The sequence below is a fragment of the Gymnoscopelus microlampas genome, assembly GCF_963454915.1.
Source record: "Gymnoscopelus microlampas genome assembly, chromosome: 6".
Classification (NCBI taxonomy): domain Eukaryota; kingdom Metazoa; phylum Chordata; class Actinopteri; order Myctophiformes; family Myctophidae; genus Gymnoscopelus; species Gymnoscopelus microlampas.
The window spans coordinates 22,699,798-22,723,746 of record NC_139943.1 but is presented as its reverse complement, the minus strand read 5'-3'; the positions used below and the strand labels follow the sequence as shown (position 1 = coordinate 22,723,746).

The following is a 23,949-nucleotide window of genomic DNA, read 5'->3' as shown; positions in this document are numbered from 1 at the left end:
TGCTTTTCCTTTGTAGACACCTGAAAAAGATCTCGTGGTTAATGATTGGAGTGCTTCTTACAACACATGCCATGAAAACCTTCAACAGGAACTGGGATTGGGAATCTGAGTACACACTGTTCACTTCAGCCCTGAAGGTGAGTTCAAAAACAGCTCCTCTGCGTGGCAAAACCTTTAACCACATGAACCCTAGCGTCCCTATTCCAACATTTGCAAAAAATGGATGTAGAAGGCAACACATTGTGAGCTTCTACAGTAGATCAGCTATCTCCGGCGAACAGATCGGGTGTAGACATCCTGCTGTATTGAGGGCCAGGGGTTAGACGTTTTAGATCCCATCCTCACCACCTGTTCTGACAGAAAGTTCAGCATCCAAGAGACACTCACCATTCATCAAGTGAAGCTGTCTGATTTTGTTAAAAGATGGGTGCAAAACAAATCGAGTAGTAGTAATAGTAACGATAATAATATTTAATTCTATAGCACCTTCCTTAACAAAGTCACAAATTGCCTGTACAGTGCTATGTAATACCAAACAGTAAAATACACAATACCAATGATCAATGATGCCAAAAGAGTAAGAAAACAAAACAAACATTTATAAACAAGCAACTCGTATAGAATAATTGGAAATGTACATAGAATCCCACACCCAGCTGCTGCCTTAGGAGATTAACCAGATGAACCCTAGTGTCCTGTACTTGGGTGAACATTTGCAGAAAATAGCAGACCTACAAGCTCACATTGTGTTGCATTGCAACTAGGGATGTCAGAAAAAATCGTTTCGAATACGAATTGCGATTCTACTGTTGGACGATTCAGAATTCTCATTTTTAAAAAAAATATTTTTTGGGGATCTTGGATTTACCTTTGTATGTTTAGTTGATAAAACCTTTACAATTATTAAAGCTACGTAAATGTACTCTGCTCTCATGCCAGCAGACTGGAGTAGATCTTGAAATCCTATGTTTTGAATGGAGAATCGTTTTGAATGGAGAATTGTTTTGAATCGGAAAAAAATAGTTTTTGAATCTGAGAAAAAAAACGTTTTTGAATGGAGAATCGTTTGTTTTGAAAAAAAAAGGAAAAAAATCGGAATCATGACCCCAAGAATCGGAGTCGAATCGTGAGATAGCAGAAGATTCACAGGCCTAATTGCAACGCATTTTGAGCTTGTAGTTCAACTACTTTCGGCGAAGAGATTTGGTGTAGAGGGACCAAGTATAGATCCCAGGGGGGCCCGGTCAACAAAGTATAATTATAGAGTTGATGATTTTTGGTAAAAGTGCTTTTTTAAAAGTGGTTACTGCGCTTGCTAACTTGAGATTTGGTTTGTCTGGCAACCAGTGAAGTGTAGCTAAAACCAGGGTAATGTGTTCAGATCATAGACTGTAAAAAAGGATGGACAAAGCCACTCCCCTGCTTTCTACAGAACGAAAATGAAGCCGATAGTTCAGAAACGTGCATTCCTCCATCGTTAATATATACAGTTGGCCACGCCGGAACTCAAATGCTATTGGTTGAGACCAGTCACGTGACCAGCGAACCGGAAAACAACCCCCAAAAATGCTATTGGTTGGGTAGCTTGTCAATCAAGAATAGGGCGGGGAATGAATGCTATTGGTTGTGTAGGTTGTCAATCAAATCATCCCGCCCCTCCTGGAGCATAGCCTACTTTATCGTCAATTTTAGAATAAATGGGACCATAATTTAGCAAAACGCATATCATGATGATTGAAAGGAGACTTTAAACTAGCGACTGGAAGCATATAGAATTTATGACAATTTTTATTACGGTAAGAAAATCTAGTCTAAAGTTTGTCAAAAACCCATTCACTTGCGTTAATAAATTCTTTCTGACACTGCAGGTCGGCGCAGGGTAAAACAGTGCCTCACTCTGGCCATTCATAAGCTTCTGTGTTGGCCTCATCGTAAATATCCAAGCCTTGCCCCTTGGTTCAGATCTCCTTTTATCAGTGATAAGTCTCGCTGCCGCATTCTGCACCAGCTGCAGGCAATGTAATGAGCCTTGGCTGAGACAGGCGTAAAGGGCCTTGCAGTAATCAAAACAAGATGCAGTCTTGTTGCAGTCTTATTAATAACTCTATTGCGGATTTGACTGGATGAATACAATCTTATTTTAGAGATGTTTCTCGTTCACGTTGGCTAGTAGTGGTTGGTTACAGTAGATGGAAAACAATTTGTTTCACATTGCACAAAATCTCAGATTACACAAAACATTTTTGTAGCATTCACTGTCTAAAACTACACAGGAAAGTGAATGCTATTATGTATCATTTGCTTGGGTGCGCTCCAACAGCGTTTGAGCGCACCTGCAGTATGATGCACACCTGTGATGGACTGTGTGCATGGCGCTGGCTATTAGGATTTTGTACAGAGAATAAGGCAATTTTAAGTAGCACTGCCCTTTGTACACAAACGTTATTCACTTGGCATGGCTTAACTTGGTATTTTGGCATCTCAATATACAGGTGTAATGCAGGTAACTGTGGCTGACCTGGTTCTTTGGACGATGCATGTACTCTGGTTCGGCTCTGGCTCCCGAACCAACGACGGTGTCCTGCTCGTTCGACGCGAAACAGCCCTGGTCACTTGTTGCCAATGCACTTTGCCATCGGTGTATCAAAGAAATAATTTTCACATTTTTAAAACTCTTACCAGGTCAACAAGAACAATGCCAAGCTGTGGAATAATGTTGGCCATGCTCTGGAGAACCAAAACAACTATGAAAAGGCCCTGCGGTATTTCCTGCAGGCCACCCGAGTCCAGCCAGGTAGGAGCTGCTCATCATCACACAGACAATCTGCAGAGCTTCAAAGTACCTTGGGGACATGATGATATCACACACACACACACACACACACACACACACACACACACACACACACACACACACACACACACTTTATGTATTTATTCATTCATTCTGCGTCAGCGGCTACTTTGTAAGTGCTCCAAAAAGATTTTCATAATTATTTATTGTCTTGGCACAGTGCCGTTTTGATAGTGGGCAATCATCACTACATCAACAGGAAGATGTTATTCAACTAGTCTCATAGTTGTTGTTGCTGGCTGTGGCACATTTCATTATTCCAGGGGAGGTATGTGAAAATAAAATAACATCAGACACACGCTGACTTACGCCCCAGTTTACAAATTACGACCTGCTCTTTATAGGAATTGATTTTGATTGAGGTTATGGGACACTGGTGTTGCTTTTTATAATTTGTGTTTGTATTTATTTTTTCAAGTTTCAATAGCTACTTTGTTAGATCCTCAAAACCTTCTTTTTTTTCTGACAAAGTGCCGTTTTGATAGCAATGCATCACTAGCTCAGCGTGAAGATGTTATTCAACTAGTCTCCTAACTGTTGTTGCTGGCTGCTATGGCACATTTCGCTATTCCAGGGGAGTCATGTCTATCTATGTCAGAAACACGCAGAGTGTACAAATCATTGGAACCACGTGCTCTTTATATATCGTCACTGTCGGGCAGAAACCTTGTATCTCCATATTTCAACTTTTATTTATTTATTTTCCATAAATCAATGCCCTACTCCGTCTTATGACAGTTTCACCGCGAAAGTATCAAATATAGTAGATATACAAGCAATGTGTTGTGAGCTTGTAGATGTGCTAATTTGGGTATTTCCTGAACATGTTTTAAGTAAAAGTGAAAGTGGTGAAGTCTGTGGGTTTCATAAATATCAAACCAATGAAAAGTATTAATAAGAGTTTGTGACTAAATAATAAATCCATTGGAACAGGTTTTTTTGTTTTTCAATTTCCTGAAAAGTAACGGTTTCGGACCCGGTTTCCACCCGACAATGACGATGTCAAATACCACGTGAATTCAAGAGAAAGTGATCATCTCTCGTTGATTTCAGCATGTAGATCCACCTCAATCATTTAGAGGGAGGTGATGAAGATGCAGAAGAAATTCATTAAAAGTAAAACAAAAGATTCTTTGAGACGGGTGAATCAAGGACGGTAGAAAAGGGTGTGAAACCAGGGTTTGAAGCCAGGAATGTGATCCAAATAACTCATTTAATTGTACTAACTTAATTGAACTGTTTTAGTTAAAGAAGCCAGACAGTTTAAATAATAAAAGGATCTGGTTGGAGGAAGCACGTCCACAGTCAAAACATGGCTTTTGTCGGGTCACCACCCACAAGTGTTTCCCTCAGATTAAGTATGTAAACACATTAACTTGATGAGGATTTCCTGGTTTTCTAATCATCAAGCGTCACTTTCTACAGTAAATGTCATAACAACCACTTTCAGCGCTCAACTTTATTCATTTTCCAAACAAAGACAATGTTTTATTGAGAACTACGCAGCATGCCATATTTTGTTTTTGTTTTTTCTCCTTGTTCGTATTGGCTCGTCTTGCTCAGCTCTTATGATTTATTATGTTGTTCCGTCCAAGACACCCTGTAAGCTAATTCCTATTTGGCAAGAGGACTGCATTTCAAACTACTTCCTTTGATCTGTTGTGAACCTTTGTTATTCTCTGTTTGGTGTTTGTGCAGATGATATCGGTGCTCATATGAACGTGGGAAGAACCTACAAGAACCTGAACAAGTCCAAAGAGGCAGAGGATTCCTACTTGATTGCTAAATCCCTCATGCCACAGGTGTGTCATGTTTCATGAAGTGTGTCACACAAATGAAATGTTTGTTCTTGTCAAAAGTATTCAAATGTGTCCCTCACAAAAAAAATCTCCATCATCCAAAAATGACATGACATTTATAGCATATGATTTGACAACACAATTGTTATTGTTATTGGTCTCCCTGGTTTGATGGCAAGCTGTTGGCAAGTTGGCATTAATGTTACATGCTCATTGTCCTTTTCTGACCAAAGGTGAATTAAGATTTAAAGATACAAAGATATTTTTATCTTTGACTATTTTTTATAAAGAGTAATGTTATTTCACAGCCTACCCCTTAAGAAAAGAGTGAAAAGCTTTCGTCTTCAGTGATGTTAATAAGAGCATAAGGTTATGGGTTCCATAATCTGTGTAGATCAATGTGTACTAATTGGGTTAGGTTTCCTATTCCCCCGGGGACCACTTTTGTTAGACTGTTGTAGGGGTGCAACAGTTCATCGATTTAATCAAAATATGAATTGATTTGAATCAAATCTTCCTTAATATACTGTGCCAGTCTTCCTTAATAAAAAATATGTAGACTAACTAGCAGCAGTAGTCTTGGTCAGGCTGTGTGTGAGCCTGTGCCTTACGCAGTTGATAAGATAAGATGAAGAAGATATGAGATGCAAAGGAGCCTAAATGAACGTATCCTACTATTTTGATAAACATTCATTCTGTGCATTTCTCATTTCGGGTTGGGTTTGTGGACCATCATAACTGTATTTCAGCCTTAGGCTACATAATATAAATACATAATTAAATCAATTAAGAATAGAACCCCCAAAAAATACCAACTTGTTTTTTTTTTTTTTTAAGACTTGACTCGGACTGGTGGCTAAAGGCTCGAGACTTGACTCGGACTCGACCCTCAAAGACTCGAGACTTGACTCGGACTCAAGGCCAAAGACTCGAGACTTGATTCGAGCTCAGAGACTCATGGGCATCTCTGAATGGGAGGGCGGGCGGGCTAGCCGATTGGCTTTAAAAGGCTCTGGATAAAATAAATCGGCAATAAACAACAAAGTCATCATGTCATCGTTCTTAACGTCCTCCCTTTTGGTTCAGATCATTCCTGGTAAGAAGTATGCCACACGTGTGGCACCCAACCACTTGAACGTCTACATAAATCTGGCTAATCTGATCCGTGCCAATGACTCGCGGTTAGAAGAAGCCGATCAACTTTACCGACAAGCAATCAGCATGAGACCAGACTTCAAACAAGCCTACATCAGCAGGTAAGAATCTGAAGTATTTTATTCACACCTCCCCAGCCCTCTTTCCTCTGAATCTTATCCACTGTCCCTTATCTTCCTTTTCTTTCTGCGCATGTACTCTTTTGTGTGTGTGTGCCTTATCTGCCTTATCTGCTGGTTGTTGCATTCTTAAATGACCCTGTGTTGACTAACAACATTTAAGTACATTTGCTAGCATGCAACTTTACTTTACCTACACTCTTCTTACCAATACTTTTATTCAGGTGTGCCTTATTGTGTCAAAGCACATAATATTTCATGCTTAATTTTGTCCTCAAGGCTGTAGTTCCTGCACTGATCCTAGATGTACAGATCGAGTAACTAATCCTTAAATGCCTGAATGCCTGAAATTTACCACACAATTATAATATAATTCACAATTAAAGACTCCTAGTGGGTGCAAATAGCTGAGTTGTGGAGGGCAAGCTATTTACATCTGCGTATGAATAGTCACTCTGTTTTGTTTTTTATGGCACGGCTCTGCAGGAGTCTAGCCGTCTATAATTAGGGTTAATTTAGTCTGTCTGTGTTAGGGTTAAGTTAGTGTGTCTGTCTATCTGTGTCTGTGTCCGCAGATGATCTTGCAAACCCCTAGACCGATCAGCGCCAGATGTCTTGTGCACACTGCCAGTAGTCCTCAGAAATACCTCCACTTGTGTTTTTCCCATATACGTTTTATACTTTCATATTTAATTTGATAATGGAAGTCAACAAGGGTCAGCTTGGATAGAAGTCTTGGCCAAATTTGGAGTCACACATCACAGATATGTCATAGGCGACTGACGTCATAGGCTGGTCATGTGATATCCAAGATCCCCATTGGAGCCATGCTGGTCCCATGTGGATCTAGGCTTACGGAACGGGCAGAAAACTGGTCTGATTAATGCAGGCAAGGTAGAATGGCATGAGGCAGGCAATAAGTACTCAATGGAAATGGGCACTCACTCACTCACTCACTCACTCACTCACGCACGCTCACACGCACATGCACGCACACACGCACAGCGATTGCAATACCCTGCCACACATTTGTCATTTGTTTAGGTGTGGTAAAAAAACAACAACACTAAACCAACACAATGAAAGAGAAAACAGAAAACAGATTGACCTCTGAACCTCCTGTCATTTGAACTTTGAACCCAGGGGTGAACTCCTCCTAAAGATGAACAAGCCCACGGAGGCGAGGGACGCCTACCTCCGAGCGCTGGAGCTGGACCGCACCAACGCCGACCTGTGGTACAACCTGGCCATTGTCAACATCGAGATGAAGGAGCCGTCGGAGGCCCTGAAGAACTTCAACCACGCCCTGGAGCTCAACCCACGCCACAAGCTGGCACTCTTCAACTCTGCCCTGCTCATGCAGGAGTCCGGTGAGTGGGCTGGGGGGAGGTTTTGGACGCATAAAAGACTCAACCCTTTAGACCTGAACAAATGTATTAGTCAATATAGAGATCTTGGTTCAGGTATTGCAAAACAAACTCACTCAGGTCATGATTCTAATGAATGTGAATGTCAAGCATTTGTGTGGCACTACTGTATATAAATGCAGTCCAAGAATTAAGAGATTAACTATTTAACCAATAGTTAAATAAAGCAGCCACTTGACAGAAGCTTGCACACTCAACACTAATAACCAGTTGATATCAACAAGCTCTGAGGCGTAGACCTGTTACGTTTTTGACACCTTCATAATATAGATGCTGGATTTTTACTCCTTTTTATATCTGTACTTGCGTGTTACATACCAGAACTGGAAATTATTCCGTCAGGAAATGATATGTCTGTATAGACTCGGATGAGTCGGATGAGTTGCCTCGGGTTGACTGGGTCAATAATCTTTTTATTAATCCCCAAACTCATGTTAAAGCTTATTTTATTAAAGTTCATGTTAAAGCTCTGTGGTTAGATTCATATGGAATTATTTAACTGTCGTAGGTGGGGAGATAACAGTAACAGAGTGAAACCTTCGAATAGCCATTCTTATACATTCTCTCATTGGGCTAGTCTGTTCCTCATTTGGCTGGGCACCCCTGGGGCTCCCCATTATACCCCACTTTGAGAACCACTGCTATACACAAATATGTGGCACTACTGGAAACACCCTAGTTAATAAGAACAGATCAAGGAAAGATAACAAGAAGGTTGCAACATAGTTCTGTCCTTTGACTGTAACCTTCTGTGAACCTTGTGGGCTGTGCTGGCTAAGGTCCAGACCTGGGATTTTATACCATGCTTCATTGGTGTGATGTGGGAGTCAAAGTTTACAAAACCGGTTTATTCACAGCAGGTGTGACTGTGGTTACAGAAGGAGTAAGTTAAAAAAAAAGGATCTCTGTGCCATGCCGCCGTGCACATGCACTCTCCACTGCCACTGCATTCTCATTGCAGGTTAACTTGAGGGCACATCCTATGTTAGTGAACAGCTTTTACAGCTGTCACATACAGTACTCTACTGAATAGAGCAAGTACATGCCTGTCCATGTGTATACAAACTTTTTTTTTAAATGGAAAGGTGAGTTATTAAGGCTGCAGCACAATTCTTACACACTCCCCTTGACAAGATGCCATATCCACTAATCCAGTGAATCTCAGCCTTTAGAATTTCAAGGACCCTCATTTTGATATGCATTAGGCCACGGACCCCCATTTGATACAATTTATTTCATCTCTGGGACCCCTATCTACAATGTAAAATCCAGTGTAGGGTTTTAATCAGGCTTACATATTTTAGCCCGGCCCAACCCAGCCCGACAGAATGTCAGCCCGAGCCCGACCCAAAGCCCGATACATAATTGACAAATTGGGCCCAGCCCGAAGCCCGCCATTTTTCTAAACAAGCTTAATTGCTCCATGCAGCCTTTTTTTCTCATTAAATCTTGGTAATCGTTAAGAACTCATTCTACCCTTTTCCAACTGTCTTTATGATCTTGCCAACTTTGGGTACACTGGCTTGTTGACCCTCCACCAACCAAGAACATCTCTTTCATCAGCCATGACAGGCGTCTGGGCAATATACAGACACACCTCGTCAACTTCTCCCTCGTTAGCTCTCTGCTCATTTTCCCATTACGCAAACTCAGTGTCCGCATTTTGGGCAGGAGGTGTTCCCGCAGCCTCTCCATCAGTGTCCATCAGGCGCAAGCCACTCTTGGTGCCGTTAACGCACGGCGGCTTTCTGGGGCTGAGTCCATTGCGTGGGGTTGACAATGGCGTTTGAGTCTCTCATGCCAAAGGCACACAAGATTGAGTGTAGGATACTGATCTCCCTCGAGTTCCCTCTGTGCTTCGTAGAAAGGCTATTCTTTCGATCTGTTGACTCTCTCCTTGCGCTTCCAGTTTCTCATGAAGCTCATGGTAAATTGCCTGAACAGTGGTCAGTTTGAGGAAAACTGTACTGAACCGGGTGTCCACCATTTGCATCGGAGTTTTGGACAGTTGGGCTGCCAGCCCTGTCTGTTTAGCATACCTCACTAAATCTTTAGCTGCATTAAGTGTCTCTCCTATAACGAGAGCAACATCCTTCTTCAACTCTGCGACGTCAAGTCCATGGCGTAAGACTGTGTTGATTTCGTGGTCAATGTAATCGAGTCGGTGGTATGGTCGCAGAGCCAGCACAGTGTTTGCTCCCTGATCGGTAACCCACACAATTCTCCTCAGAGAAGTAGCTTCAATGCATGCATGCAAAAGTGTCACTTTTCGGCGAAATTCGCCGTTTTGAATCCAGATAGGTCATTTGTGTGAATCGTGCAGATCCGTTGAGAAAATGTGTGGGGGGGTGGGGGGGGGGGTGTCGTGTCGATTGTAAAGGCTGTGCCAGTCACATATATAGACTGGCAAAGGTTGGATATAGGAAGGAGGTTTTTGTGGACGAACGCCAAAATAAAGCTTCAGTTGACTAATCATGATACATGATACTAATCAGCGGTAGTTTTATTTTGAAAACCCGCTTCAGGAAGTTGTCGCTGCAGCCTGCGTTAGCTGACGAAACAGCTGCATTAGCTCAGCTGGGCTAGGGGCCATTGTGATGGTTCGTTGTGGAAGATGTTTGAATCGATAAAAAGTTTATGAGTCACTCCGCTAAACGTTTTAACAACGTGAAAACCATGCACTGTGGACTAATACCGTTCTTTAGACCATCCGTTGCAGTGGTGAGTGTGTTGTTATTTTACGTCGTGTCTGTGTGTGCAGCTACAAACTTATGTGTGTGTGTGTGTGTGTGTGTGTGTGTGTGTGTGTGTGTGTGTGTGTGCGTGCGTGCGTGCTCGCGCGCGTGTGCTCATACGTGTCGCACACGCGCGCTCAGCGAGGCTTTGCCAAACCTTTACTGTATTCTTTGATTTTGAAACGGTGTAGATTTAATGTTGTTATTTAACAGCCCCCTCAGCTAGGGGAGAATGGGATAAGTTGAGCCACTTTTCACTTAACCTTATTTCAGGATGTCTTCTATCAATCGAAATTATGAGTAAGCATCCATGACAAAAACAATATTAAAAAATACAACTTCTAAAAAGTTTTTAAAAGTTTAAACTTGAACAACTTGAACAAATAATGTTTTCACTTATCAAAAATAATTGAATAACACATTTCCCTTGCAAATAGTCTTATTTATTATCTTAACGTTTTTTTTTAAAACAATACAATGCTACTTACATAAAGTTTTGTTATTCTGAACCTTTTAATATTTGCAATTATTATAATAATATTGCAAACTTATCTTAAATGAGATATTCATCCAAATTAAATGTCATCCATTATAATTTGAGTAGCAAAGAAATAATATAAAATATGAATAGTGATTAATATTAGGATATTCAGCTCAATTACCCTGGGGCATTTGGTTAATTTTACCCCACAGCCACCATTTTAGACACATTGGCTAGAATAATTCTTCAGACAATGTCTTTGCTAAATTATTCACATGGTTTTATCCATTGGCAAATCACCAACATGTATGATATACATTTTTAGATCTGGGTAAATTAGCTTTGATACAGTCATTCTACCTGACGTGTAGATCTTACTTTGACCGGCAAAAAACAGTTTGTTGTGTAAATGAATGTTTTATAGTTTCCCCAGGTGCTTCCCAATTTCACAGCTAGGTGTAAATGATGGATGTTTACTATATTTAAGGTCAATCATCGTTTTATTTGATGGCCTTCTTTTTGATTGGCCTTTTACAGGCCCTACCAGCCTGTAGGGGAGGTAGAGAGTAACATATTATAATACCAGCCTGTAGGGGGAGGTAGAGAGTAACATATTATAATACCAGCCTGTAGGGGGAGGTGGAGAGTAACATTATAATACCAGCCTGTAGGGGGAGGTGGAGAGTAACATTATAATACCAGCCTGTAGGGGAGGTAGAGAGTAACATTATAATACCAGCCTGTAGGGGAGGTAGAGAGTAACATTATAATACCAGCCTGTAGGGGGAGGTGGAGAGTAACATTATAATACCAGCCTGTAGGGGAGGTAGAGAGTAACATTATAATACCATCCTGTAGGGGGAGGCGGAGAGTAACATTATAATACCAGCCTGTAGGGGAGGTAGAGAGTAACATATTATAATACCAGCCTGTAGGGGGAGGTAGAGAGTAACATTATAATACCAGCCTGTAAGGGGAGGTAGAGAGTAACATTATAATACCAGCCTGTAGGGGGAGGTAGAGAGTAACATTATAATACCATCCTGTAGGGGGAGGTAGAGAGTAACATTATAATACCATCCTGTAGGGGGAGGTAGAGAGTAACATTATAATACCATCTTGTAGGGGGAGGTAGAGAGTCACATTATAATACCAGCCTGTAGGGGGAGGTAGAGAGTAACATTATAATACCATCCTGTAGGGGGAGGTAGAGAGTAACATTATAATACCATCCTGTAGGGGGAGGTAGAGAGTAACATTATAATACTAGCCTGTAGGGGAGGTAAAGAGTAACATTATAATACCAGCCTGTAGGGGGAGGTAGAGAGTAACATTATAATACCATCCTGTAGGGGGAGGTAGAGAGTCACATTATAATACCAGCCTGTAGGGGGAGGTAAAGAGTAACATTATAATACTAGCCTGTAGGGGGAGGTAGAGAGTCACATTATAATACCAGCCTGTAGGGGGAGGTAGAGAGTAACATTATAATACCAGCCTGTAGGGGAAGGTAGAGAGTCACATTATAATACCAGCCTGTAGGGGGAGGTAAAGAGTCACATTATAATAACCCCCGTTGACAAAGCGGTGGCGGGGGGCACCAAACCGGGTTCAAGCACCGGGCACCACGAAGGGTTTTGTACCCCTAAAAACGTGTTTGGTACCCCTAAAAAACTTGTCACCTTTTTCACCATTGGCCTGTTTGCATGCCTGTCAATGCCAAACTTTGTCGCTAGCTTCTTGACGATTTCACGTCGGATATTGTCCCCAGTCTTTGACTCTGACAGTGTTTTTGTCACAAGTTTCATCTCCACTGTTATGAAATGGCACGTGATCGTCAGATAACTTATCATGTGGTAATCGTCGGCCCACACGCTAGCTTGTTGACGATTTCCCGTCGGATATTGTCCCCAGTCTTTGACTCTGACAGTGTTTTTGTCACACGTTTCATCTCCTCTGTTATGAAATGTCAGCACACCTCTTTGCAATTGTAACGTTGCTTGGCATAACTGAGCTAAGTGCAACTCTCCCATGCGCAGCCCCCACGTTAAAGAGCTCTTGCGCAAGCTGAGAATATCTTTACAGCAAAAGCTGACACATTTCTCTGTCACATTTTGATTCACTTTTGCAGGCATGGCTTTAGGGGTAGTTGTGAAAAACATTGCCGCACTTGGTTGACTTGCCTGGACTGGCACACAGATCGGGGGCCCCCCCCTTCACAACCGATCTGTGTGCCTGCCAAGAGTTGAAGTCCCTGTGTTTCTGCTGCTGTGACGCAACACAGTTTTGCACCTTTGCATTGCACAAAATCCACCTGATCATTGTTCCCGTCATGCACCTTGTCAAATTAGTTCCATACATCAGACCTTAGTATTTTGTTTTCTTGCAAAACTAAATCATAATCGCCAGATGACAGTCTCCTTTTCACTTCATCAGACTCCATTCTTCACCTTTGCCGTGCAGCCGTTTGCTATTGTTTCCCTGACACGTTCAGTTCAACGCTATTGGTCAAGGCAGGTCATGAGGGAGAGGGGGGGGGGGCAGGCAGGGCATGCACATACACAGTCACACACACACACTCTGTCAAGCACAGCTTACTACAGTCACAGAGACAGAGAACATGATATACCGCGCTGCGCTTGTCAGCCTGCAACCGGATCTGACTAATTCGACAAATTGCTTATTGTAAACACAATACGCTACAAATTAATTAATATATTAATTTATTTGGATTATTAACTCATTCCCTGCCAATGACACCTTTTGACGGCTGTTTTTAGTAAGCCCACACTGCCAATGACGTCTTTTGACGTCTCTTAAAATATATAAGATATATATATATATATATATATATGTATTTTTTTTTCTTTTTTGGAGGAGCCAGGAGATTAAAAAATAAACGGAGAAAAAAAATCAACAACAAATGTCAACGAGGTCACATTTGTGAAACCACACCTGAAAACCCTCAGTGATTAGCAACCATCAGGGGATCAATCATACTGGAGATAAATATTCTGTGACTACTTGAAAAGGTAAGAGAATCGCAAAATCCTAGCAAATATATATATATATATTTTATTTTTTTGCCTAGCCCACCCGACCCGACCCAAAGCCTGACAAATACGTGACCAATTGAACCCGGCCCGTGCCGACCCGTCGGGTCCCGCCAGACTCGGGCTGAAATCTTAAGCTCTGGTCCAGCGGTGCTAGTACTGTAGCATGTCGTGCAAGACGGGCCCTCCAGCAAACTTTGAAAGCCACCATGAGGCCGATTTGAAAAATGTAGGGCATTTCTTCCTTGGCCTGGTGGGAATGTGTGTGCAAAGTTTCACGGCAATCGGACGCTGCGTTTATGATTTGAGGCATCTTGTTCAAAACAGGCCACTCCAGCAAACTTTGGAAGCCAATCTTAGCCAATTGGGATGCTATATGAAAAATCGGACACTTCTGTCTTGATCGCATGACTATCTGTAGTCAGGAAAAAAAATGTTTTGCAGAAATCCGCCTCCTGGTGGCGATATAACAGGCCGATTCCAGGAAGTCTGCATGCAAAGTTTCACGCAGATCGATCCAATTGTGCTGGAGATAAGCTGCTCACAGACGTACACACAGACGGACAGGTGGGTCTCGGCCATGCTTTTGGCCTGGCGGAGACAATTTGTCATATGCATATACATTGGTTAAAAACATAACACCAGGCTTTGTTAGTCACTTACTGTAAGGGGGGGGGGGCTGTATTGGCACAAGAGCATATCAGAACCATCTGAACTCATTTTCATGCACACCAAATAACCATCCAAACTCAATATACTGTACATCCTACTATAATTAAGCAAAATCTAAGGGAATAGAGTGTGTATAGAGGACAGAAGTCCTGACGTCACTCGTTCATCCCCTGGGTCGCGGAAGTCATTTCTCTATGGAGAATAATATTGGGTCATCTTAGAATCGTCTCATATAAGAATTGTGGTCCAACTGTCTCTGCGATATTGTCAGGGGGTGGCTCTGTATCGTTTATGATAGTCAGTCACTCATATTTGATACACTCTGTTTCTGGCGAAAATTTAACTAATTCAGCGGAAGTAACATTAGCGTTTTCTCACCGTCAGTTGATGGTTCATATCCATAAGAGTCAAACTGCCAGGATCATTTGTTTATTTTTGGAACACAGTTCTTATTTGACGCGCTATTAAACACATCTATGGGGTTTCAGAATGGGGGAAAAAAACGTGACCCAGGACTTTCTATGTGCTATTTCAGCACCATGGAGAGAGGCGTGAAAAAATAAATAAATATAACATACAGTATATAAAACTGTTGATAAAGAAACTGTCGACTTTTGCCACCCCCGACAGTATCATTTACTGAAATGACTGTCAAAAGTTCAATCAAAAACAAATCTACTATTAATAATAAACATCTCTCTCTCTATTATAAAAATTGTACCCAATGCCTTCCTGCTTAGTACCCAGCATCAAGAGTTGCATTGGGGTAGCCTGGCATGGCCAGACTAATATGCTAGTCTGGAGTCTCTGTATGGAACCTGCATTTCCAAGGGGCGGATTAACAAAAATGCGTCTTTCGATAAACTTTTTTGATTTGATTTGATTTATTTGAAAAGCCATCACCACATGGTCACCGCAGTTCGAGGATAACACAAGAAAGTCCTGAGACTTATTTCCGTTGAGGAAATAACAATTTACAATTAACAATCAATACGTTAAAAAATACTTTACAATACAACACATGTAACTAACGTAACGCTACATAGACACAAGTGACATACACAGTACAGACACAGTACACATTACACAACAATACAAAACACAAGTAACATTCACTGTACTTACATACAAACAATACAAGAACACAAGTAACATACACAGTACACAAACAAGTGCTACCTTATCTTTCCTAGTCTAAAGACCCTCTATAGGGGAACCTTTTCTAATAGACATGATTTAGTTTTGTATTTAAAAGTCCTCAGATTTGTTGTCAGTTTGACACTGTTTTCGAGGTCATTCCACTGTGTGGCTCCTATATAAGTAAATGATTCCCTGCCTACTTTACTTTTAAAAGCCGGAAGGCTCACGTCTGCTACACTGGCTCTGGTGAAAAAACCCGCCCCATATTTGCATACTGGGCCCTGATTGGTCCCTCACTACTTTGGAGGGAGTGAAATTCAATCACAACTTTTTTGCAATGGCAGATTCGTCTGGTTTCCAGGCTAGGATTGGGGCGACATACTAGCATCATGTCCAGAGATAGGCTTCTGACCTATGGGCCACATGGCTCGGAATCCATTGGCTTTCAAGGCTACTTACTTTACTTACTCTCTCTCTGTCTCTGTCTCTGTCTCTGTCTCTCTCTCTCTCTCTCTCTCTCTCTCTGTCTCTCTCTCTCTCTCTCTCTCTCTCTCTCTCTCTCTCTCTGATAAAAATAGCCGTAGGTGGAAAGCCTAGAGAAGGTTATGTCTATTTAATTTAACTAAGTAATTTAACTCAAACTAATTATGTTATGCGTAGCATATTTGACTGTCAACTCTAACCTGCCCTGTTTCTGCCGATAAACCCCTGGGTCCTGTCGATTTCATTGTGAGCCACACATCACACATTTTTTTCACACTGCTTTTACATTTTTCTCCCAATTAAGTCATTATAGCAATTCCCCTGTGTATTCTAGTCCCTTGTCACTGCTAACTACAGTTGAACCTGTAGCAGAGACAATCACGCGTCTCCTCTGATACACGTGACGTCAAGGCCGCTTCTTTTCCCCTGGCAGTGATGAGTTTCACTGGGAGGATTCATCCTAGTTCCACTCCCCACTGAACAGGCGCCCTGACCAACCTGGAGGAGTCGCTGGTGCAGCGATGTACATCGTTGTGTTCATATGGACACCCGGCCAAGCCAGAGCCACCATGGAGGATTCTAACCCATAGTCTCTGTGGTGGTGGGCAGGAACGTTACCCGTTCTTCCTGGTCCATCTGTCATAGATGCTGCTTAGTGGTTCCACTGAATCAGAATCAACTACTGTACATTATCACGTGATTACAGGTGTAAAAGAATGGGTGAAATAATTGTGTTCTCTCTCAACATTGCAGTTACAGGACGAGTTACAATAGTTACGAATGAGAAAATTGAGAACAAAGGAACACGGAACAAGTCAAATAACAGGAAGGCAGTCAAATGAAATATACAATGTTCAATATACATAATGGTGCATAATTCAAATTTTGTAATGGAGAGATGGCACTACGGAAGGCAGAAATGCTTCTTGAGCAGGTGGAAAACATGTCCAATGCATAAAATCACAGTTTCATGTGCATGGTTAAAGAAATGAAAAACCGTATCGGGTATAAAATCACATCAAATAGCAGCAGGTTAAAATCACAGTTCACTAGTTAAAGAAAAACGGCAATATAAAGCTCAATAAAGTGTTTGAGTCACCATCTCTAGTGCATGATATCAACTTTAAGTATATACATAACTCCTGGCGTATAACTGAAGAGGTTGTGAGGACAATTCAAGTTTCCACAAGTAATTTCTTTACCGGGTGCACGGTTCAGAAGAGTTCATTCAAAACGGAAGAATCACAACCATTCACACATGTCCTTTAGATACCCTTTCTTTAATTAGGCACGGGCAGCATACAAATGCATCTTGTCAGAGTTTTCTTCACGCTGAGGTGTATATGATGACTGACCTGGTGTACCACTGATATTTTATTGCTAATTCTGACATGTTGGGTACTGAATAATTATCCAAACCATGAAATGATGTTGAATATGAGCTGGCTGACTACTGATCAACCCAAAAAAACTTCAGCCATAATAGAGGAGTCTAATTACCAAAAAAGTTCTAATTACTAGATTGTAAAGATTGCGGTTGGAACAAACTAGCAAACTATTCTTGTATTTCTTTTCCAGTTTGCACATACCATATCTACTTTTATGGGAAAATAGGAATTAAATACTTGCACTATAGAGGCCTTGTCCCTGATTTACACAAGGTTGTGTGCCGTGTACCACATTGAAAATAGCAGTTGTACACACATACTGTACAATGTGTTGCATAGACACACTGTAAGCTGCTATTTTTGGTGTGCGACATCAGCACAGTATAAATGGCGCTTTGGTCTCAATATTCCCTCTATTGCTTGAATCAGGAGAAGCTGTCTCATAACATCACACCGGAAAAGCCAGATGTTGTTGGTGGGTGTTGGGGGGTTTTTGGCCAGTGGAAAAGGGACTTGATATTGTTCTATGGAACAAGGAGTAGGTCAGTGCTAAAGTGAAATGGAAGTTTTGGTCTTTTTGTTATAGCCACATAAAGCCTTTTTTTTTTTGCTATTATTTTTGCTTGTATATGTCGACATCTTACTGTGTTCCTGGCTATTCAAGTGCTGCTTGAACTCTGTTCACTACCTCAGTAGGACTAATAAATATTTTGTAGCATTCGAGGGCCCTTCTACTTTATTTCTTCATTCACCTTAGTGGCCAATAAATGGTAGTCATAGGAGTAAAGGCCTTTGCAGAAAGGGTGCGATTTTTCGCACGGAAGAAACGGACAATATCATTTTTAAAAGAACACATGGGTTCTCTATGACCTCATGCACACCGGCTCCGAATTTGCTGTGCGGCAAGTGGCTGCGGCGGTGCGTTTTTTTTTTTTTCAATCAAACCCAGTTCGATTTGTGCGTCTTTTCGCATGCGGTAAAAACTGATTGACCAATCGCACCCTGTCTGCAAAAGCCTTAAAGGAGGAGTTCACCCAAAAAATGACTTATTTTCTATCAATTGCACACCCCATGAAGCCTTGAATTCATGGATTTATTTTTGTTTTTGTGGCATTCCTAAGCCAATAATTTGATGACCGGGTGTGTATCCGGTAGGAGACACAAATAATCTACTTTGTGTCTCCTACCGGATACATTAGCCGGTAGGAGACAGGAATCAAATTATTAGCTTAGGAATGCGACAAAAACTAAAATAAATCCATGGATTCAAGGCTTCATGGGGTGTGCAATTGATAGAAAATAAGTCATTTTTTGGGTGAACTCCTCCTTTAACTGTATTATGTATGGCTAGTTTAAAACTATGTTTTGATCATTTAAAGCAGTGTGGTCAAGGATGTTGTCACAGAAGTCTATAACTCCCTTTGACTCCAGTACCTTTACTAGGATGCCATACATTATTCTTTCAGAATGTTATGACTTTTAAATGCACTGCACTTATTGATTTCTAAAAGACTATTGTTTACCTAGTACTGTAGCTCTCCACACATTTCTGGATTCAGAGTAGGTGGCTTTTTCTTTTATCTTTTGTCTTATTTCTGTATTAGCAGGGCAACAGTCCACTACAGCCTTTAGCAAGGCAATGCTTCCATTCAACATGTGAAAAAGGTTTACAAAGGCACGCACATCCCAACAATAAAATAATAAATAAATAATAAAATACCAGGTGCTGGACAGAAGAACAGAAAATAGTGTCCGCACTGGATCATGCTTCCATGGATATTTTTATATCCTTGCAATCATGTTTTGCTGACTAGCGATTAACACTGTCATGTTAATCATGACAGTGTTGCTCAAAAATAGCCAATCTACAAGCTCACAACGCAACGCATTGTGACACGTTGTGAGCTTGCAGATCTGTTATATTCCCCTGTTTATTTTTTGGGGAAATATTGTGTCTTAATGACATGGCCAATATAGGGACGCCAGTGGTTATGCCTGTCTGTGGGTTTCATAAATATTTAACCAATGAAAAGTATTAAATAATAACTACACAAGTTCTGTTTTACATTTCCGAAAAAGTAAAGCAATGATATTCTCCATGGATATTTATTATATTACCACCAAAGGTTAAATATCCGGACTCTATTTTTGTGTGTCTTTCTGTTCAACACCTGGTATGTTATCATTTGGATGTGCGTGACTTTGAAAACCTTTTTCACATTGAAGCATTTAATGTATTATCCTTTGTTTAGTGGAATGTTTCCCAGGTAATTTTGCCATTAGAGTGAAAGAAAGAGCCACCAATTGAACATTTGGCCTGCCCATGGCTTTGATTTGGTGCAGATGGTACATTTGTGCATCTGTATGTATAGCCACGCTCTTCTCGTTTTAGAAATCTTGTGCAACTGTGTTTGCAACTTGAAGCACACTTCCTGGGAGGGCCATAGCACATTGCAGAATATACCTGTACACTCAGACAGTAGAGTGGATTATGCTATACAAACAGATCAAGCCCCCGTGTGTATAATGAGCTCAGACTTTTTTTTTTTTACCAGGCAGTGTATGAAAAGTTGTTGCATTTTAATTATATAAATAAAGTTTTACCCCGTAATATATGGGTTCTTCTGATGACAGGCGAGGCCAGGTTCCGCCCAGAGGCCAACCGCCGCTTCCTCATCTATGTGGAGGAGGAGCCAGACGACGCCAACGGCTACTTTAACCTGGGCATGTTGGCCATGGACGCCAGTGAGAACGCTGCAGCAGAGCGGTGGATGCGCAAGGCCATCGGCCTGCAGGTGGGGTTCCGCAGCGCCCTCTTCAACCTGGCCCTCCTCTACTCGCAGTCCCACCGCGAGCTGGACGCGCTGCCCGTCCTGGACGAGCTCCTGCTGCACCACCCGGAGCATGTCAAGGGCCTCATCCTCAAAGGGGACATCCTGATGAACCACCAGAAGGACACGCGCGGCGCCAAGGCTTGCTTCGAGCGCATCCTGCACATGGATCCCACTAACGTGCAGGGGAAGCACAATCTGTGTGTGGTTTACTTTGAGGAGCGCGACCTGCCGCGCGCCGCACGCTGTTTGGAGGAGACGCTGGTGCTGGCGCCAAACGAAGAGTACGTGCGGCGCCACCTGAGCATCGTGCGCAACAAAATGGCGGCCATGAGTGCAGCGGGAGAGCCGATTGGCCCAGCAGAGGGAGCCACTGTCCCGCCAGCCCAGGAGGAGGAAGAGGAGGAGGAGGAGGAGGGGGAGGAGAGCGGGAGGATGAGGGGAAAGGAGCGGACGGAGGAAGTGGTCGAGGAGGATGGGAGGGGCACCGCCAGTGCTGCGAAGGCGGCTGGGGAGGAGAAGAATGAGAGGAAATCCTCTACTGAGAGCCTGGGAGGCGTGGGCGCGGACCAATCAGAGCCTCCGGTTAGTGGCCAGGCTGACAAGCGGACTAAAAGCAAGTCCACTAAAGAGATTAAAGACATAGAGAAGAAAAGGGCGGCCGCCCTGAGGAGACTGGAAGAGATTGAGCGTATATTAAGTGGTGACTGACCCTGACGTTGTATTTTATGGCAGGACTTTTATAAAAATCCCTCTTTGACTGATCCAGAATCAGACAGCAGATAGTTTTTTGTCTTTTGCTTTTCCTCCTCAGTAGACCTACACACACACACACACACACACACACACACACACACACACACACACACACACACACACACACACACACACACACACATACAAGCATCCTTTGATCAATTGCCCCTTTTTTCCCTTTGCTTTGGTTGCTATGTCGACAGGCCACTTTCATCGCCAGTCAGCAAAAGAAGGGATCTCTACATGTAGCACATGTGTAATAAAACAAAAGAAGCACAAAGGCACTGCGATCGAATCTATTTCAAATGTATTACAGATGCAGGCAACAATGACTCTGCTTCATATGAATGTCTTGTTTTATTTGCATACCTTAGTCCTAGTTATTTATGCTTCTGTTTGGCCCTGTGTGTAGTCATTGTTTATCACTGGATATTTTTTTCTATATGTGACTCACTCCTGTGCATAGTTATTGTTTTTAAAAATGGAATGATTGTATTTCAAACAATTAAAGGAAATGACGCTTTCTTTTAGCTTCCTCTCAAGGCAGGATGATATCAGTACTTATGCTACTCAGAATAACCCACATGGAACAGCAAAGGAGCTGTGTACACACAACACACACGCACACACACACACACACGCGCGCACGCTCGCGCGCGCGCACACACACACACACACACACACACACACACACACACACACACACACACACACACACACACACACACACACACACACACACACACACACACACACACACACACACACACACACACACACACACACACACACACACACACACACACACACGCGCACGCACACACACAGAGCATAAAACCGGACAGCAGACATTACTTAACGTGTATTGATCTCTGTACTTCCTGCCCCATACATCCATGGTGTCTGTTCTCATTGCAATTTCATTGAAATCCCATTTAAAGACTGTTATTGCACTCAATTTGTCACCCAACCCCTTCTGTCTCCCCTTTCTTCCACCATCTCACTGCAACCCTCTTCTAGACAGTTCTGCATTTCGTGTAGCAAATAAGGACTAAGTAGGTACTGTAATAATTATAAAAATAACTAGAAAACTGTGTTCCTCAAAGCGTAGATCTCTGCCAGGTCGGCTTGTCTACCCAGGGCAGTGTCGGTCGTGGGGCGCAGCGGGAAATATAGGTTGTACCACAGATTGCAAGCTTTCACATTTGTGGCACCCCCTATGGGCAGAAGTGAAAGCTCAACAGTGAGTTTCCGGAAATAACAATGCACTTCTTTTTCTCCATAGAGGATTTTATTTTTAGTGTCGTAACAATCCCATGTAGACTACCACGAGGCTCCTGGTTGTAAAACAATGCTATATGCTCCTGCAGAAGCTACACTTTATGCAATTCAATCTAGTGTTTTTTTTCTAAGAAAAACATGTTTAATTTGCGATGTCATGGAGAAATACTCATCTCTGATTGGTGGTGCTCGCGTTACTATGGAAATGTTACCGCTGCCCACCAAAGCGCAAATGTCATGTGTATCTTTTGTACTTCCTTGATCCCATAGCCCGGAGACACGATCGTTAATCATTGCCGAAAATCACAAGTCAACTACAATATTTTACAAAACATTTTTTTATGAAAGTGCTAAATTGCTCACGATGTAAACAAGTTAAAATTATAGTATTAATAAGACTATATGCATAGCACAGTATTTGTTGGATTGGCGTGATGGTCGATGGTCCCCTACACGTGCTCTCTGATACTCAAGGCTGCACTGCTCATTCACGTTTACCGACCTCACAGCACACAAAACGATCTCACTTTTATCCTTCTTCAGCTTGTTTCCCTCTGTTGAGTGTTGTAGTGAAATGGACAAACATGGAAGCCCAATACAGCAAAACATGTATGTCTTGATGTAGACATTTATGTATATTACATCAAGACATTTAAGTCTTGATGTAATGAATCCCTTTAAATTAGACTTACAAGCCTAATCTGTCATTTGTCGCACTACGGTAATGTATTGCAGACAGAAAGTACCTGGTTTGAAGTTTGAATATTTGCTTAAAAATCTGTTACTTATACGATACAGTACGACAAAGTATAAAGGTGTCTTTAATGTGAGATCCTGTGTTTGTGAATTTCTGGGTGTTTCCTTTCATGTTATCAGATCTTCTGAATTCATTTATTCCAACATTTAATTTATTTGACTGAATTGAATGCCCGTTATCACTCCAATGAAGATCCTGTTAAAATTCAGAAATACACACCAGGTAAACGAAACAAAAAACTCTAAAGACAACTAAAATCTAAATGCCCACAAGCCACCTGCTTTTATATAAGAATGGGCATGAGGCACTCCTCCATTTCACAGTGAGCACAGTATCTCTCAGCAGAGTGGAAACTTGTTAGGATAGGATTGTTTTACTTGTTGGTCATTATGAGCTACTGTTGATATCCATGGACTGTCCCTGATTGAGGGGAGGGGTCCACTTGCCATGTGCAATAATTGGTTACAGTGCTGTGAAACTCATTGCCAATGGGACACTCAACTGATGGAAAGAAAGGATTCTATCTGTTAAGTCAGTTTTCCTGTCTCCGCTGTGATCTGCAGCTCACAATGTGTTACGGAAGCAACGGGCTGTGAGTTTGTAGATCGGTTATTTTTGGCACGCGACACATACGATCATTACGATGTCTATAAATCGGGCTTAAACGGTTCCGTCTCTTTGCTAGGCATTGGTCTGAACTATGCTTAAACAGAAGATGTACATTACATGAAGCATCAGATGGGAAAGTTACATTTCAGAACTACAGTATACACTACAGTATTTTGTTCTCATCACTGAGTCCGTGAAAACATTGTGTATTATTCCTAAGTTAGGTTGTATGTACAGATGTTCATGTGCATACCACAGTATTATTCATTGTTTTGTACATGCACTGTGACATAATTGTATGTTGACCACTTTAAAATCCATGGTACATAATTTTGCCTCTGCTGCTTTCAGTTTATGTACAGTAGGTGTCAATGTTTTGTTGTGGAATGTGTTGGAGATGTATTTTGAG

General features: G+C 41.8%; 1 protein-coding gene across 2 annotated transcripts in view; it reads left to right on the top strand.

Annotated features, from left to right (window-relative positions):
* Window positions 1-22,295, top strand: part of tmtc3 (transmembrane O-mannosyltransferase targeting cadherins 3) — a 57,618-nt gene extending 35,323 nt beyond the window's left edge. For both annotated transcript variants that reach the window (XM_084060317.1, XM_084060318.1), the window contains exons 9-14: window positions 17-137; window positions 2,683-2,794; window positions 4,553-4,656; window positions 5,740-5,909; window positions 7,071-7,297; window positions 19,941-22,295. In XM_084060317.1, the coding sequence (XP_083916443.1) occupies window positions 17-137; window positions 2,683-2,794; window positions 4,553-4,656; window positions 5,740-5,909; window positions 7,071-7,297; window positions 19,941-20,848 (1,642 nt within the window). In that variant the 3' untranslated portion in view covers window positions 20,849-22,295. The remainder of the gene's footprint in view (window positions 1-16; window positions 138-2,682; window positions 2,795-4,552; window positions 4,657-5,739; window positions 5,910-7,070; window positions 7,298-19,940) is intronic.
* The last annotated feature ends 1,654 nt before the right edge of the window (window positions 22,296-23,949 follow it).